The sequence below is a fragment of the Chlorocebus sabaeus genome, chromosome 12, assembly GCF_047675955.1.
Source record: "Chlorocebus sabaeus isolate Y175 chromosome 12, mChlSab1.0.hap1, whole genome shotgun sequence".
Classification (NCBI taxonomy): Eukaryota; Metazoa; Chordata; class Mammalia; order Primates; family Cercopithecidae; genus Chlorocebus; species Chlorocebus sabaeus.
In genome coordinates this window covers 82,732,792-82,747,760 of record NC_132915.1, presented here as the reverse complement: position 1 = coordinate 82,747,760, position 14,969 = coordinate 82,732,792, and the positions used below count along the sequence as shown (strand labels likewise).

Below are 14,969 nucleotides of genomic sequence, written 5' to 3'. Positions count from 1 at the left end.
CACTTGAGGCCAGGAGTTCGAGACCAGCCTGGGCAACAAAGTAAGACCTTATCTCCACTCCCGCAAAAAAAAAGGCACCAGATGGAGGAGAAAAGAACATCACAGCAGAGTTTCCTTTACTCTTTCTCTCTGCGTGTGTGCGTGCGTGTTTAATGGAGACAAGTTCTCACTATTTTGCCCAGGTTGGTCTTAAATTCCTGGGCTCAAGCGACTGTGTGTGTGTGTGTGTGTGTGTGTGTGTGTGTGTGTGTGTTTAATAGAGACAAGGTCTCACTATATTGCCCAGGCTGGTCTTAAATGCCTAGCCTCCAGCTATGTTCCTGCCTTGGCCTCCCAAAGTGCTGGGATTATAGGCAAGAGCCACCACACCCAGCCACTCTGTGTTTTAAAAATGAGAGCAACTTGGCCAGGCATGGTGGTTCACACCTGTAACCCCAGCATTTTGAGAGGCTGATGCTGGCAGATCACTTGAGCTTAGCAGTTCAAGACCAGCCTGGCCAGCATGGTGAAACCCCGTTTCTACCAAAAACACAAAAATTAGCCAGGCGTGGTGGTGCGCATCTGTGGTCCCAGCTACACAGGAGGATGAGACAGGAGAATCTCTTGAGCCTAGGAGGCAGAGGTTGCACTGAGCCAAGATCGTGCCACTGCACTCCAGCCTGGGTGACAAAGCCAGACACTGTCTTGAAAAAACAAAAGAGAGAGAGCGCAACTTGAGCGTGTTTAAATATTGATGGGAGTGAGCTGGTTGAGAGGGAGTCCAAAGATACAGGGGTAAGTTAGGAGGCCAAGCAGAGCAGGGTCTCCAAGAGGATGGGGGTAGGGGGAGGGTCTACATACTCAATCAGCCTTAGACTATCTCCTTGGAATGAGGGCCAGAAAGAAAACATGGCTATGGATTCAGATCATTCTGAAATTTGAAGAAGGGAAGTTCCTTTCTGGTGGCTTCTACCTTCTCTAAGGTGGAAGGTGAAGCGATCAGCGGAAGGGAGGGTGGAGTAGAAGGGTGGAGGGTATGAGGAGCAGAGAAAAGTTTCAGATAAACCACTGTGCAGAACGGAGGGTCTGCGGAAAAGAATGAGTGTCCAGGACCACTGAAGCCCCAGCTGTGGCTGAAACCTGCGAACTTACATTGACAGCAACCTTTGAGCTTCCTGAGCACCCTGGTTGTAGATGAAAGACATGAACAAATGGAACGATCCAAGCTGGGTATAAACAGAAGAGAGCAAGGGAACTGAATATAGAGGCAGGAGCAACCACGAAGATGGGCCACAGAATCTAAAGGAGGTAGGGGAATCCAAGAGGTCACAGAACAGAACAGGTATAGTCAGTTGTTACCAACTCAGAGACCTGGAAAGCCAGGAGGGGAAAGCAAGACAAAATGATATATGTAGAGAGAAGGGAACCTTTGTATAATGTTGGTAGGAATGTAGATTGGTAAAGCCATTATGGAAAACAGTATAGAGGCTTCTAAAGAAATTGAAAATAGAACCACTAGAACCACCATATGACCCAGCAATCCCTCTTCTGGGCACATACCCAAAGGAACTGAAATCAACATCTCATAAAGATATCTGCACTCCCACGTTCACTGCAGCTTTATTCACAATAGCCAAGATATGGAAACAACCTAAGCAGGCCTCAATGGACGAACGGATAGAGAAACTGTACTGTGTGTGTACACACAAAACTGAATATTATTCAGCCCTAAAAAAGAATGACATCTTGTCATTTGCCATAATGTGAATGAGCCTGAAGGAAATTATGCTAAGTGCAATAAGCTGAACACAGAAAGAAAAACATTGCATGATCTCACTTATATATGGAATCTTTTAAAAAATTCAAATATATAGAGATAGAACACAAAATAGTGGCTACTAAGGGCAGGTGGGAGAGGAAATGGGAAGATGTAGGCAAATGGATACAAAGTAGCAGATATGGAGGAGTGTACAGCTCTGGAGATCTAATGTAGAACATGATGACTAGAGTTATTAATAGTAAAATTGTACTGTACTTGACAATCATACTAAATGAGTCTATTTAGATGCTCTTGTTACAAAAACAAAATAAGTATGAGATGATGACTGTGATAATTTGCTCCACTATAGTAAACTTTTCTAGCTATGTGTATCCCATAACATCAAGTTGTATACCTTAAATAAATACAATCAAATGTGATAATATCCAGTGGCAGTATTTCAGAGCTGGAATGCTTCTAGGTATTACAATGCAGGGTGCGGCCATGGGACAGGGCAGATGAACTGTTAAAAAGGTGAAGGTGCCTGGCGCAGTGGCTCACACCTGTAATCCCAGCACTTTGGGAGGCCAAGGCGGGCAGATCACCTGAGGTCAGGAGTTCGAGACCAGCCTGGCCAATATGGCCTGTAGTCCCAGCTACTCAGGAGGCTAAGGCACGAAAATTGCTTGAACCCAGGAGGCAGAGGTTACAGTGAGCTGAGATCACAATGACCTGAGATCACGCCACTGCACTGCAGCCTGGGCAACAGAGCGAGACTCCATCTCAAAAAAAAAAAAAAAAAAAAGGAAGGTGATTAAACATAAGGAGGTCAAGACACTGGTAATTTTGGAGACTTGGACAGATCAGCCATGTGAATGATTAAAGCCCCGTGGGGAGGACATGATTTGAGAAGACAGTAAATTGGGGTCTAAAGATTTAAAGAATGAGAGTGAGAAGCTGTGAAGCTGGAAAATGACAAAGAAAACAGTGGTGGAAGGTGTGTAGTGGATATTTGTTTCCTGTTTGTCTAACATCTACTTCTTGATTTTGCTCTGGAAACCACCTCCTCCCTTCCCAGGCACAGAGGGGGCTTCCAAAATATTTGAAATTTTCTGTAACTTAATCTGGGGGTAGGAACATTTTTATTATTCTTTAAACTGTACAGGTAAGTTTTACTCTTTATACACACACATTGTTATAAACTTCATGTATATATACCCCAATTTTAAAAAAATTCCTTTCCTCATTCCGAAGATAAGTACCTGATTCAGGTCTGCGCAATCAGAATCAGAGACTGGTTTAGGCGCCTGACCCAATTTAGACCAATGAGACACTAGCCCAGAGCTTTGGCCGGAACTATCAGGAAAGGAGTGCTCTCCTTCTGCTGGAGCTGGGAAGCTTGTTTATAGAACATATCCCTTCACTGGCGTGAGAACAAGGCTGACACAGAAGAAAGCAGAGCCAAGAGATGGAAAGTGACAGATCCCCAACATCATTGGAATACCTTGCCCCAGTCATTCCTGAAGCCAAAATACCTGGGCCTTTTCAGCAACGTGAGCCAGTAGATTTTTATTTTCCTGTATCCAGTTTGCATTCAGCTCATATCCTTTTAACTAATAAAGAATCCTAACTAATTCAGGGGCTCAAGGTAGTCTCAGCTGAACAGCCTATGTGATCCTTTTCAATACATGATCAAACTACACCCCTCTCCTGCTGAAGACCCTGAAATGCCCCCTGCCCATGCTAACTTCCCACCCCATGGCCCTGACAGTAAAGGCCAAAGTCCTCAGGGTGACCGGCCACACTCAATATAATCTGACCCCTCCCTTCTCTGCCCCCAGCCTCTAACTGTCCAATGCTCACTCTTCCCAACCATATTGGCCTCTAGGCTGCTCCCTGACATACCGGCCCTGTGCCTTCCAGCCTCTGCTTCCGCTGGTCCCTCCCCCGACACTCTTCAGATACTCACCCACTAACTCCCTCACCTTCCAGTCTGCTCAAATGTCAAGTTCTCAACAAGGCCTGCCAAATCCTCTTCCTCGTGGCCAGTTCTTTTTCCTCCTTCCATAGCATTTACTGTGCAATACAGTACAAACACACTGAAATGTATCCAGTGAGGGCAGAGTTTTCAGCTAACTTATTCAAGTTCCTAGAACAGTGCCTGGCTCATAGTAGGCCTTCAAATATGTATCAAATCAACAAAAAGAATGACAGGAGCCTCAAAGGAGCAGAGCCTGGTTTGTAAAAGGTGATGGAGGAAAAGTCTTCTCTATTTTGAAGACTTCAGAGGATGTCTAAGTGACCTAAGGGGGCAGGAAATAGATGAAGAGTTCAGAGAAGAGATTGAGGATGTGGGAAGAGGTGTTAGCCACACAATGGGGCTTAAGAATCCAGTATTAAGTTTTGGGAGGGGCACAGAAGTTGGAGGCTGAGTCAGAGGAGAAGCAGCCTGGAACAATTTGCAGATGAAAGTTAAAAAAGCAGAGTAAGGCTAAGCGATGTATTTACATTTTAGATGGAGATAGCCATATAAGGTCCAGTGAGGCTCACGCCTGTAATCCCAGTACTTTGGGAGGCTGAGGTGGACAGATCACCTGAGGTCAGAAGTTTGAGACCAGCCAGGCTAACATGGTGACACCCCATCTCTACTAAAAATACAAAAATTAGCCAGGTGTGGTGGCGGTCACCTGTAATCCCAGCTACTGAGGAGGCTGAGGCAGGAGAATCACATGAACCCAGGAGGCAGAAGATGTAGTGAGATTCCACCACTGCACTCTAGCCTGGGCAACAGCAAGACTCTGTCTCAAAAAAAAGAAAAAAAAAAAAAAGGTGAGTTTAGCGGGCATCCAAAGAATTAGTCCTGGCAACCTCTGGTAGATAGAAAGGATTCCTCCTTTGGGAGCCTATGAAGGGAGGCATCACACCATGATTTGAAAACTTTCAGAAACTGGTGGACAGTCCATCATATTTGGTCTTTCTCTTCTACCCAAGCAGTACAGAGTTCATTCACAAGTGTCAGCTGGACCAAGACACAAGGCTACCCTGTTCATAGCACCATCTTGGCCCCTCAGAAAGCAATTCCCCTCTGCATAATAACCCTGTACTATGATCAGCCTGTCAAATCTTCATTCCTCTAGCCCAGAACCGACCCAGAATCCCTGTCATCCAGGATCACAACCCTAGTATCTAATAAGACAAAACTGGCTTCTTTTCAAAGACAGACCATAGCACTGAACTGTCCTACCACCCCTTTGATGACCCTCATGCTGCTGAGGCAGGAGAAAGCCAGCCACAGGGAAGGCTTCCTTCTTCTGGCTCTGACTCACCTCTGTGGCTTGCTAGCTTCTCTCTACAGAAATTTCTTCAGAGTTATGAGACCATACGCGTATGCCAAGATTCAAGGAAAATGTTACTCCTAGTCAGAGAAAGAAATTACAATGCTTAGCCTCTAAGGAAAAGTGGCTTACTATAAATCAGGCCCTTGAGAATGGTATCATTTAGATGCTCCCCACAGCTGTTAGGAGATTCAATAAATATTCAATAATTAGGCCAGGCACCGTGGCTCACGCCTGTAATCCCAGCACTTTGGGAGGCTGAGGTGGGCACATCACTTGAGGCCAGGAGTTCGAGACTAGTCTGGCCAACATAGCGAAACCTCGTCTCTACTAAAAATACAAAAATTACCCGGTCAAGGTGGCACACGCCTGTAATCCCAGCTACAAGAGAGCTGAGGCACGAGAATCACTTCAACCAGGGAGGTGGAGGTTGCAGTGAGTCAGGATCAGGCCACTGCACTCCAGCCTGGGTGGCAGAGTGAGTCTCTGTCTCAAAAAATACATATATATTCAATAATTAAGAATGCCTCCAAGACTCACCCTCCCACGCAGAACAGACCCTTTAAAGGAAGCCATCAGTAATTAGACCTGAGACTGACTTCTTGACCACTAACTAGATCTCGGTGGTACGGAGAATCTGTCTTCCAAGTACTTACTAGTAAAACACCCATACTTCTGAGTCAGGTATCATCCATGAGTGATTCGTTAAGCAAATATTTAAAATAGCTATCTGTAGTGGTCAGTCTCCAAGATGGCCCAATGATCCCCACCACTTGGTATGCACACCCTGGTATTCACACCGTCTCCCCACATTGTACCAGTGTCAATCTGTGTGACTGACAGAATACATCAGAGGCATGTCATTTCCAAGGTAAGTTATACAAGACTGGCTAGTCTTGGGCTCTCTTGGATCACTTGCTCTGGGGGGAAAACCAGTTGCCACATCCAACAGCCCTATGGAGAGTAATTAAGGCCTGCCAACAGCCATGTGAGTGAGCTTAGAAGTGGATCCTCCCCTAATCCAGCCTTCAGATGACTGCAGCCTCAAGAAAGGCCTAATTCAGAACCACTCAGATTGTCCCACAGACACTATTTCCAGAGGGTAAGTTTTAGGGTAATTTGCTACACAGCAATAGATAATTAATTCAGTATCCTACACAGAACTGAGAAGGAAATGAGGTTTAACCCCAGTTCCTACACTATTTTAAGACCAATTTTTGTCCATAAGAAAACAAATTTATTCAGTCATTCAACATTTTTTGGAGACAGGGTCTCACTCTCTTGCCCAGGCTGGAGTACAGCGGTGCAATCATAGCTCACTGCAGCCCTGAACTCCCGGGCTCAAGCAATCCTCCAGCCTCAGCCTCCCTGAGTAGCCTGGACTACAGGTGCATGCCACCTGTGTGTGTGTGTGTGTGTATGTGTGTGTGTGTGGAGATGGGGTCTCAATATGTTGCCCAGGCAGGTCTCAAACTTTTGGCCCAGAGCAATCATCCTGCCTCAGCCTCCCAAAGTGCTGGTATTACAGTTGTGAGCCACTGCACCCGGCCTCCATTAGCTTTTTTAAATTTTCCTGTTCCTAATGCTTTGGAACTTCACTCCCAGCTTTCACAAATCCTGTGCAGAAGGTACATCAAGTCAAGTCCCACTCTCTAGTGATTTTAAGTGCTGCAAGGCGGGCAGGTTATATTTTCTCATACTCATTTTTTACTGTACCACATGGTGTCCCCTCTGACGGGAGAAGAAAGTTAGGTCCCCTGCTCCCATTAATATTGGGACAAGGGGGAATCCATTTAGTATTTTACTGGGGAGAGAAAATCTTGATCACAAGACCTGAGAACAATGCTAATTTCTGCAGTTAGCGACTAAGTGACGGCAGGAGCGAGGATACAATCACTGCTCAAGTCCCCTTCACAGCTGAAATGGCCATGGGGATAGGGAGGAGGCCGTCCCTTACCCCTGCCTGGACTCTCCTGTGTCTCCAAGCAGCAGGAGGGTTGTGCTGCTCTAAGAAAATCTGGAGCCTCCCTCTGTACAAAGAAGGTCAAAGGGCGAGCTTTCTTTCCATCAACCACAAAACCAGCCGCTGCCAAACCTAAACAGAGTGGTAGGCCGTCGGAGGTGAATGGAGCCCCAGACAGAAAACCACAACGAGGCTCTCCTCCCGCCGCCGGCTGGGGTCTGAGTCAGGTGACTCCTCAGGACAAACAGCAAACCTAAACAAAGATCACTCCCCACATGACTGACTCGGGGGAAGAAGACTCTCGCTGTAAGCCCAGGGCTGCCCGGTCCCAGCACGGAAAGCCATGAACTCCTGCTTCTGTGCAGTCTCGGGAAACTGGAGGAGCTACAAGTTATGCAGCAGCTCAGCCTGCAGGGATGCACCTGGAGGAACTCGGAACCCCATCCGAGGACACAGGCGCCCTGCCCTGCACACACGCCTCCCGCCCCAACACGCAGGCTGGACCCCTCCCCACCAGCTGTCACCGGCGCTCGCGACCAGTCACAGGCAGCGAAGCCCGTCCCTCTGCGGCTGCGACCCCGCGGAGGCGGCAGAGGAGACGCTTTTGCCGAGAGCTCCGGGGTCAGGGCACGCCCGTCCCCCGGGAAGGGGCGGCAGGGTGGGCGCGGCCCCAGGCCCAGGAAGGCTCCGGATCCATCATCCCCCCAACGGGGAGCGAAATAAGCCTCCCAGACCCCAGGCGCCCCACCTTGTCACCGAAGCTGCGGGCCATCAGCAGGTCCGGGCTGGGCGTGCTGTCACCACCCACGGCCTCCTCGCTGCTGGAGCCGGCCAGCGGGTGCGGCATGTCGCGCAGGGAGTGGGGGCCCCGTGGACGGCAGGGCCTTGGGGGGCCCGCCCGCCATGGCGCGCACCGCTCGGGACGCGCCGCCGCCGCTTCCTCCTGCTCCCCGCCGCTGCGAGCTCCCCGAGCGCCCCGGGCCGAGCCCCGCTCGGCCGCCGCTCAGTCCGAGGCCTTCCACCGGCCGGGCCGGGAGCCGCTGCCACCGCCGGCTAGTCTCTGCCGGCGCTGAGACGCTCAGCTCCTCGCCGCGCGCCCCCGCTCCGCGCCCGAGCCCGCCGCGGGTCCGCTGGCAGCACGGCAGCGGCGCCCAGCCCGCACAGCCACGCCGCCCACCCGCTCCGGCCCCGCCCCCGAGGCGCCGCGGCTGCCCGGGAGGGGGCGGGGAGGGCGGGGGGAGCGGGGAGGGGGCACGTGGGGAAGGAGGGAGGGAGGGAGGGAGGAGGTGCAGCCCCGCCCCCGCCCGGCAGGAAGTGCGCCCTGGGCCTCTGCGTCTGTCCTCTCAGTGTCCAACGTTGCCTCGTGGAGGCCGCCGTGCGGAGCAAATGTCTAACGGAAATCAGAGGTGGAAAGAGGTTGGAGGAGCCTGCTCCGTTCCACTCGCTTTTACTGATGCGCCCAGCAGCAGCCACGCTTGGGGCTGGGGGCTTTGAGGACACGCACGTGAGTCAGGGTCTTATGGCCTCTAAGGCATGCGCAGGAAGAACCCGAAATAGACGGAATTACGACCCATATCGGAAGAATAGCATAAAGGGCGACGAGGCTCAAAGGAGCTAGAGGACATCGGGTGGGGAACCTGGAAGGGGCTTCAAGGAGGGGGTGTGGGGAGTCTTCAGCCTCACTCTGAGGTCCCCATTGTGTCTTGCTTCTGCAGCTGACCAAGGTTTGTGTAAAGTCAAACCTCAGAAGAGCGAGCATGAGGAGAGAGCTGCAAATGATACGCGACTTTTCAACTCACACTTTCGCCGAAGAGACTTTTGAAAGAACCATGAGGTTCAAGTTATTTTTCATGCATTTGTGTTTCCTTTCCAGGCCTTGGGCTGAGCTGATTCTCAGCTTTATTTGCTGGCATGGTGCAAATAGTCAAGGTTCCAGCCCATTGGGGTGTAGGTTAACCTCCTTTTTCCACCTTACCTGTCCCTAGATCTTCTGTTTCCAAGGCCAAGTCTTTAAAGGGTTTTCAGTCCCTCTAGCAAAGTAATGGGTAGGGAGGCTTATCGTGAGGGACCACATTTCCCCTACCCATTCCAAACTCAAAGGTTTGCCTAGCTTTACCTGCTAAAAGGTGATGACAGATTTTGACTCTGGGATTCACTAAGGCCTCTACCACAGTTTTCTCTAGAAACAAGTAGAAGAGAATGCAGAGGGTTGAAACCTACCCAAAATATCAGTCAGAGACTCTGAGCTTCAAAGACCTTCCCTTGTTTCCCCCAATGTAATTTATATAGGGTTGGACCCTTAGTCCTCAAGCTGTCATCTTTATCTCCTCCACGTAAGCCTACCTTGGCTGGGAAAAAAATAGCATTCAAAGGGCACTGGGAACAATTTTAAATGGTGCATCTAAGGAATGCCAAGTTCTGGTCCTCTTGGAGTTGGATTAAAATTGTTAACACTTTCACATTCAAGGACTGCTTACAACTACTACAGACCCTATTATCTGTTCTTCTGAATTAGCATTAAAACAAATAGCACAATATAACTAGAAATGAGTATTCTATAGATGTATAACATAGGTTTTTCTTATTGAATGGTGCTACTTATTTTAACAACCAGGCTGCCTTAAATATGGAGATCCATGTGGATTAAGACTGTATACAAGCTTTCTCTTTAGGGCACCAGGGGAAAGTAAAAAAAGAACCACATTTGAATTCTGCTTTGTCACTACAAGTGGGTGACCATGAGCAAGTTACTAACCTCAGTGAACCTGTTCCTAACCTGAAAAGGAGGAGAATGGAGAGCAGGTAATAATACCTTATGAGATGGTTGTGAGAGTTAAATAGCATTCTTTATGTCATAGTCCTAGCAAAGTGCTGGCATGGAATAGATGCTCCCTAAATGTTAACTACCTACCTTCCCTTCCCTTTCTGTCAGACTTTTTCTATATTCTTATGAAATAATAAAGAGTTTTTGTAATTAAATATGCTTTACTATTCTCAGTAGGGTCTGGTTGAATATATATATATATATATCAGGTAGGGTGCCTCACACCTGTAATCCCAGCACTTTGGGAGGCCAAGGTGGGAGGATCACTTGAGCCTATAAGTTCAAGACCAGCTTGGGCAATATAGTGACACCCCCATCTCTATAAAAAATGTAAAAATTAGTCCAGCATGGTGGCATGTAACTGTAGTCCCAGCTACCCAAGAGGCTGAGGTGGAAGGATTGCTTGAGCCTGGGAGGTTGAGGGTGCAATGAGTGAGATTGCACCACTGTACTTCAGCCCGGGCAACAGAAGGAGACCCTGTCTCAAAATAAAAATATATATACGCACATATACATCTATATATTTGTGTGTATATATGTGTGTATACATTGTGTGTGTGTGTGTGTTGACCTCCAAAGTCCGCCATTTGCTCAGTTTAGAGTACCACTTATCTAGGCTCCCAACAAAAAAAGGACCCAGATCCAGAGTTCCTAAAAGGCCATATGAAATAGTTTATTACAGTTTATTTATGTATTTTCCAGTTTCCTGGTTAGTCGATGGCAGCTGGCCACAATTATCCAGTGGGTAGTCATCAAAACTAAAGAAAGTGAATTTGTATGGAAAGTATTTTGGTAGAAAGTTTCCACCATGAAATTTAGCCCAGCCCTGCCCATTCATATTCACCATTTCCTGTGGTATTTCAGTGTTCCCTGTGGTGGGAAATTGTCACTGAAATAACATAAGTGTCCCAGAGCATGTGATTTTGCTTCTACTAAAAGGTTTGTTTTTTGTTTCTTTTTTTTTTTGTTTTGTTTTTTTGGAGACAAGGTCTTGCTGTGTCGCCCAGGCTGGAGTGCAGTGGCACGATCTCAGCTCACTGCAACCTCTGCCTCCCCGGTTCAAGCGATTCTCCTGCCTCTCAGCCTCCACAGTAGCTGGGATTACAGGCGTGTGCCACCACGCCCGGCTAATTTTTGTATTTTTAGTAGAGACGGTTTCACCATGTTGGCCAGGCTAGTCTCGAACTCCTGACCTCAAGTGATCTGCCCGCCTCGGCCTCTCAAAGTGCTGGGACTACCGGCTACTAAAAGTTTTAAAAGCAGCATGGTGCTAAGGAGGAAGCGTGTAACGTTTCTCCATCAGAGCGGAAGGCTCTGGTGTTTGTTGGAATTTATGGAGGGAAGCTCGGATTTCTAGGGTTGAGCTGAGGAAGACAGTAGATGTATGTGTGTGCATGAGGGGCAAGGGAGGTCCCCAGTGCCACCAGAACCCAAGAACACAGCATGGAGCCCTCCCAATCCATAAGGAATCTTAGACACTTAGGCTGGCACCTTTCAGGAGACAGGGCTTTGGGCCCCAGAAGTTAGTATGCTTACCAAACAAATCCTATCAACCTCACTAGCAAGCCTGTCAGGGCTGCATGTGAGCACCCAGACCTCAGAAACAAAGCAGTCTCAATGCATCACTCGCTCATTCTCTACCCTGGTACAGCGTGTGCTTAGGCCTTCTTCGTGTTTGTATTAGCCGCTTATCCTCTGGTGGTTTTTAGTACAATCATAGCTTTATTCTATATGGCATCCCAAGCCCTGCCTCAGAATAACACCACCACTTCTGAAGTGGACGACTGGTGAGGACAAAGGACATTTTCAGAGAGCATTCAGGATGACATGTCGCAAGCCACAGAGGGCTGTCTCAAACAAGGGGGGCAAGTGAGAAGGCACAATCCCCAACAGAGACAAAATTGTGTGGGCAATTTAATTCAGCCAATGATGTCCCAGGAAAGAAACAAGGTCCACTTGAGTCCAGGATCTGAACAGTTTTGCAAACAAGAAATTGGAACTTGCTACTGAACCAGCAGAGGGGCTTGTGGGTGAATGAGAACACCATTTTATCTCTCCATATAGAAAAGCTCCTGGCTTGCAAAGCACGAAGACCCCAATGCAGTGAGTTATACAATACAATCATGGAGTCAAGTGTTGCGAATCTCAAACTTCGGGTGCCTAACGATCACTTGTGAGCTTGTTAAAATGCAAACTTCCAGGCCCCACATCAAGAGATTCTGCTTCTGGAGTGAGGCCTGGAATAATTTTTAATTTAAATTAATTTTTAATTTTAAAAAAATGTTAACAATCTCTTAGGTGATGCTTACACTGATGCTGATCTGCAGACTATATCTTGAGAAACATTGTTCTCGTAGCTCCTTCCATTTATCTCGCTCGCTCGCTCTCTTTTAACCTAGCATCAGTCCATCAAGATCCTTCCATTTGTCTTTTCTTTCTTTCTTTTTTTTTTTTTTTTTTGTGAAACAGAGTCTCACTCTGTCACCCAGGTTGGAGTGCAGTGGTGCAATCTCAGCTCACTGCAACCTCCACCTCCCGGGTTCAAGCAATTCACCTGCCTCAGCCTCCCAAGTAGCTGGGATTACAGGTGCGCATCACCACGCCCAGCTAATTTTTGTATTTTTAGTAGAGATGGGTTTTTGCCATGTTGGCCAGGCTGGTCTCAAACTCCTGACCTCAGGTGATCCACCTACTTTGGCCTCCCAAAGTGCCGGGATTACAGGTGTGAACTACTGTGCCAGCTTCTCTCTCTCTCTCTCTCTCTTTTAACCTAGCATGAATCCATCCAGATCCTTCCATTTTTCTTTTCTTTTTCTTTTTTTTTTTTTTTTATTTTGAGACAAAATCTTGCCCTGTTACCCAGACTGGAGTGCAGTGGTGCGATCTCAGCTCACTGTCACCGCTGCCTCCCAGATTCAAGTGATTCTCCTGCCTCAGCCTCCATATAGCTGGGATTACAGGTGCACACCACCACGCCCAGCTAATTTTTTTATTTTTAGTAGAGATGGGGTTTCACCATGTTGGCCAGGCTGGTCTCGAACTCCTGACCTCAAGTGATCTGCCCACTCCAGTCTCCCAAAGTGCTGGGATTACAGGCGTGAGCCACCTCTCCCAGCCAAGATCCTTCCATGTTTCTGAACCATAAATTGACATTCCAAACCTTTAAGTGCTTATTTTATATACATTTCCTGTTTGAAAACTTGCTTAGAAAGCAGTTTTCTATTAGAAAATTGTATTACAAGGTCCTTTTGCTCCTAAACTTTTATGATTATTTTTAGTGAGCATTCTACCAGGCACTTAAAATATAAGGGAAGATTGAGGTGATGGATATCCCATTGACCCTGATGTGTTGTTATGCATTGTATACCTGTATCAAAGTATTTATGTACCCCATAAAGATATACACCTACTATATGCCCACAAAAAATTTTAAATTAAAAAAAAGATTTAAGGAAAGAGATCAGATGAACTAACCTATCTGTTGATATTTTTGTTGTTATTGTTGTTGTTTTTAGATGGAGTCTCGCTCTGTCACCCAGGCTGGAGTACAGTGGCGTGATCTGGGCTCACTGCAAGCTCCACCTCTTGGGTTCACGCCATTCTCCCACCTCAGCCTCCCAAGTAGCTGGGACTACAGGTACTCACCACCACACCTGGCTAATTTTGTTTTTGTATTTTTAGTAGAGATGGGGTTTCACCGTCTTAGCCAGGATGGTCTCGATCTCCTGACCTTGTGATCCGCCCACCTCGACCTCCCAAAGTGCTGGGATTACAGGCGTGAGCCACCGCGCCCGACTGATAGTTTCATTTCATAAGTCTGGTCACGAAGTTGATCACAGAGGAGTGGATGCTTTCCAGAGTCCCCAAAACATTGGCCTACCCTGAAGGCTCCTAGTAGCTGGGCCACATCTGGCTATAGAAACACCTTTCACTGAAGGATACGTGCTACCTGGCTTTCTTTACAAGCCAGCACAGGTGTATGGAGTGTGGGTATGGATGTGTATTCCTTTGTGAGGGCTACCCGTTAGAGAGGTTGGGCTACAGAAGATACGGACCTGACAAGTACTGGAACCACGGGCACTGAATTATTAGCAGTGATTCTTTGGATAGAATGGAAAACCTACTTACTGGCTGTGTGCCTCCATGAGAGTGTTTGATTCCATCACTAGGAGTGATCCTTAAAAGGCATCTGGAGGCGGGGGCAGTGGCTCACGCCTGTAATCCCAGCACTTCGGGAGGCTGAGGCAGGTGGATCATTTGGGGTCGGGAGTTCAAGATCAGCCTGGCCAACATGGCGAAACCGCATCTCTATTAAAAATACAAAAATTAGCCAGGTGTGGTGGCAGGCGCCTGTAATCCCAGCTGCTTGGGAGGCTGAGGCACGAGAACCGCTTGAACCCAAGAGGTGGAGGTAGCAGTGAGCCCAGATTGTGCCACTACACTCCAGCCTGGGAAACAAGGGTGAAACTCCATCTTTTAAAAAAAAAACAAAAAAGGCATCTGGAACATGGACATCACACGATAGGCCCAGCAGTTCTACTTTCAGAACACAATAGAAATGCATGCATACATTCACAAAAAGATGGATCCAAGAATCTCCTCAGCAGTGCTGTTTGTAAGAGCGAAAACTAGAAACAGGTCACATAGCTGTCAACAGAGGAATGCGTGAATAAATGTGGTACATTCACATAATGGAAGACTGCGCAACAGAATGAAGGAACAACATGGTGAATGCATCTCACAAACATAATAGTGCGTGAAACAAGCTAAATATAAAAGAATATCTGTTCTATGACTCCATTTATATAAAGCTAAAAAACAGGCAAAACTATAGTGTGAGAAATCAGAAAAGTAGTGAGTTCTGGGGTATTTGGTTTTTAATCTGGGGGCTTGTTTGGTGTTTTTTTGGTTTTATTTTATAAAAATTCATCAAGCAGGCCAGGTGCAGTGGCTTATGCCTGTAATCTCAATACTTTTGGAGGCCAAGGTGGGCAGATTGCATGAGCCCAGGAATTCAAGACCAGCCTGGGCAACATAGTGAAACCTTGTTTCTACAAAAATTTAGCTGGGCATCGTGGTGTGTGCCTGTAGTCCCAGCTACCCAGGAGG

At 47.5% G+C, this 14,969-nt stretch overlaps 1 protein-coding gene and 1 long non-coding RNA gene across 2 annotated transcripts in view; one reads left to right on the top strand and one right to left on the bottom strand.

Moving 5' to 3' along the window:
- The window catches only part of SNX30 (sorting nexin family member 30), a 124,937-nt gene extending 116,741 nt beyond the window's left edge, over nucleotides 1-8,196 (bottom strand). The window contains 2 exon segments of the mRNA XM_007968393.3: nucleotides 7,785-7,904; nucleotides 7,906-8,196. Of these exon segments, the coding sequence (XP_007966584.1) occupies nucleotides 7,785-7,904; nucleotides 7,906-7,941 (156 nt within the window). The 5' untranslated portion in view covers nucleotides 7,942-8,196.
- A 164-nt stretch (nucleotides 8,197-8,360) lies between these two features.
- LOC103219005 (uncharacterized) lies at nucleotides 8,361-10,017 on the top strand. Its single transcript, XR_491800.3, has 2 exons — nucleotides 8,361-8,540; nucleotides 8,752-10,017. It is a non-coding gene; the product is annotated as an uncharacterized lncRNA (long non-coding RNA).
- The last annotated feature ends 4,952 nt before the right edge of the window (nucleotides 10,018-14,969 follow it).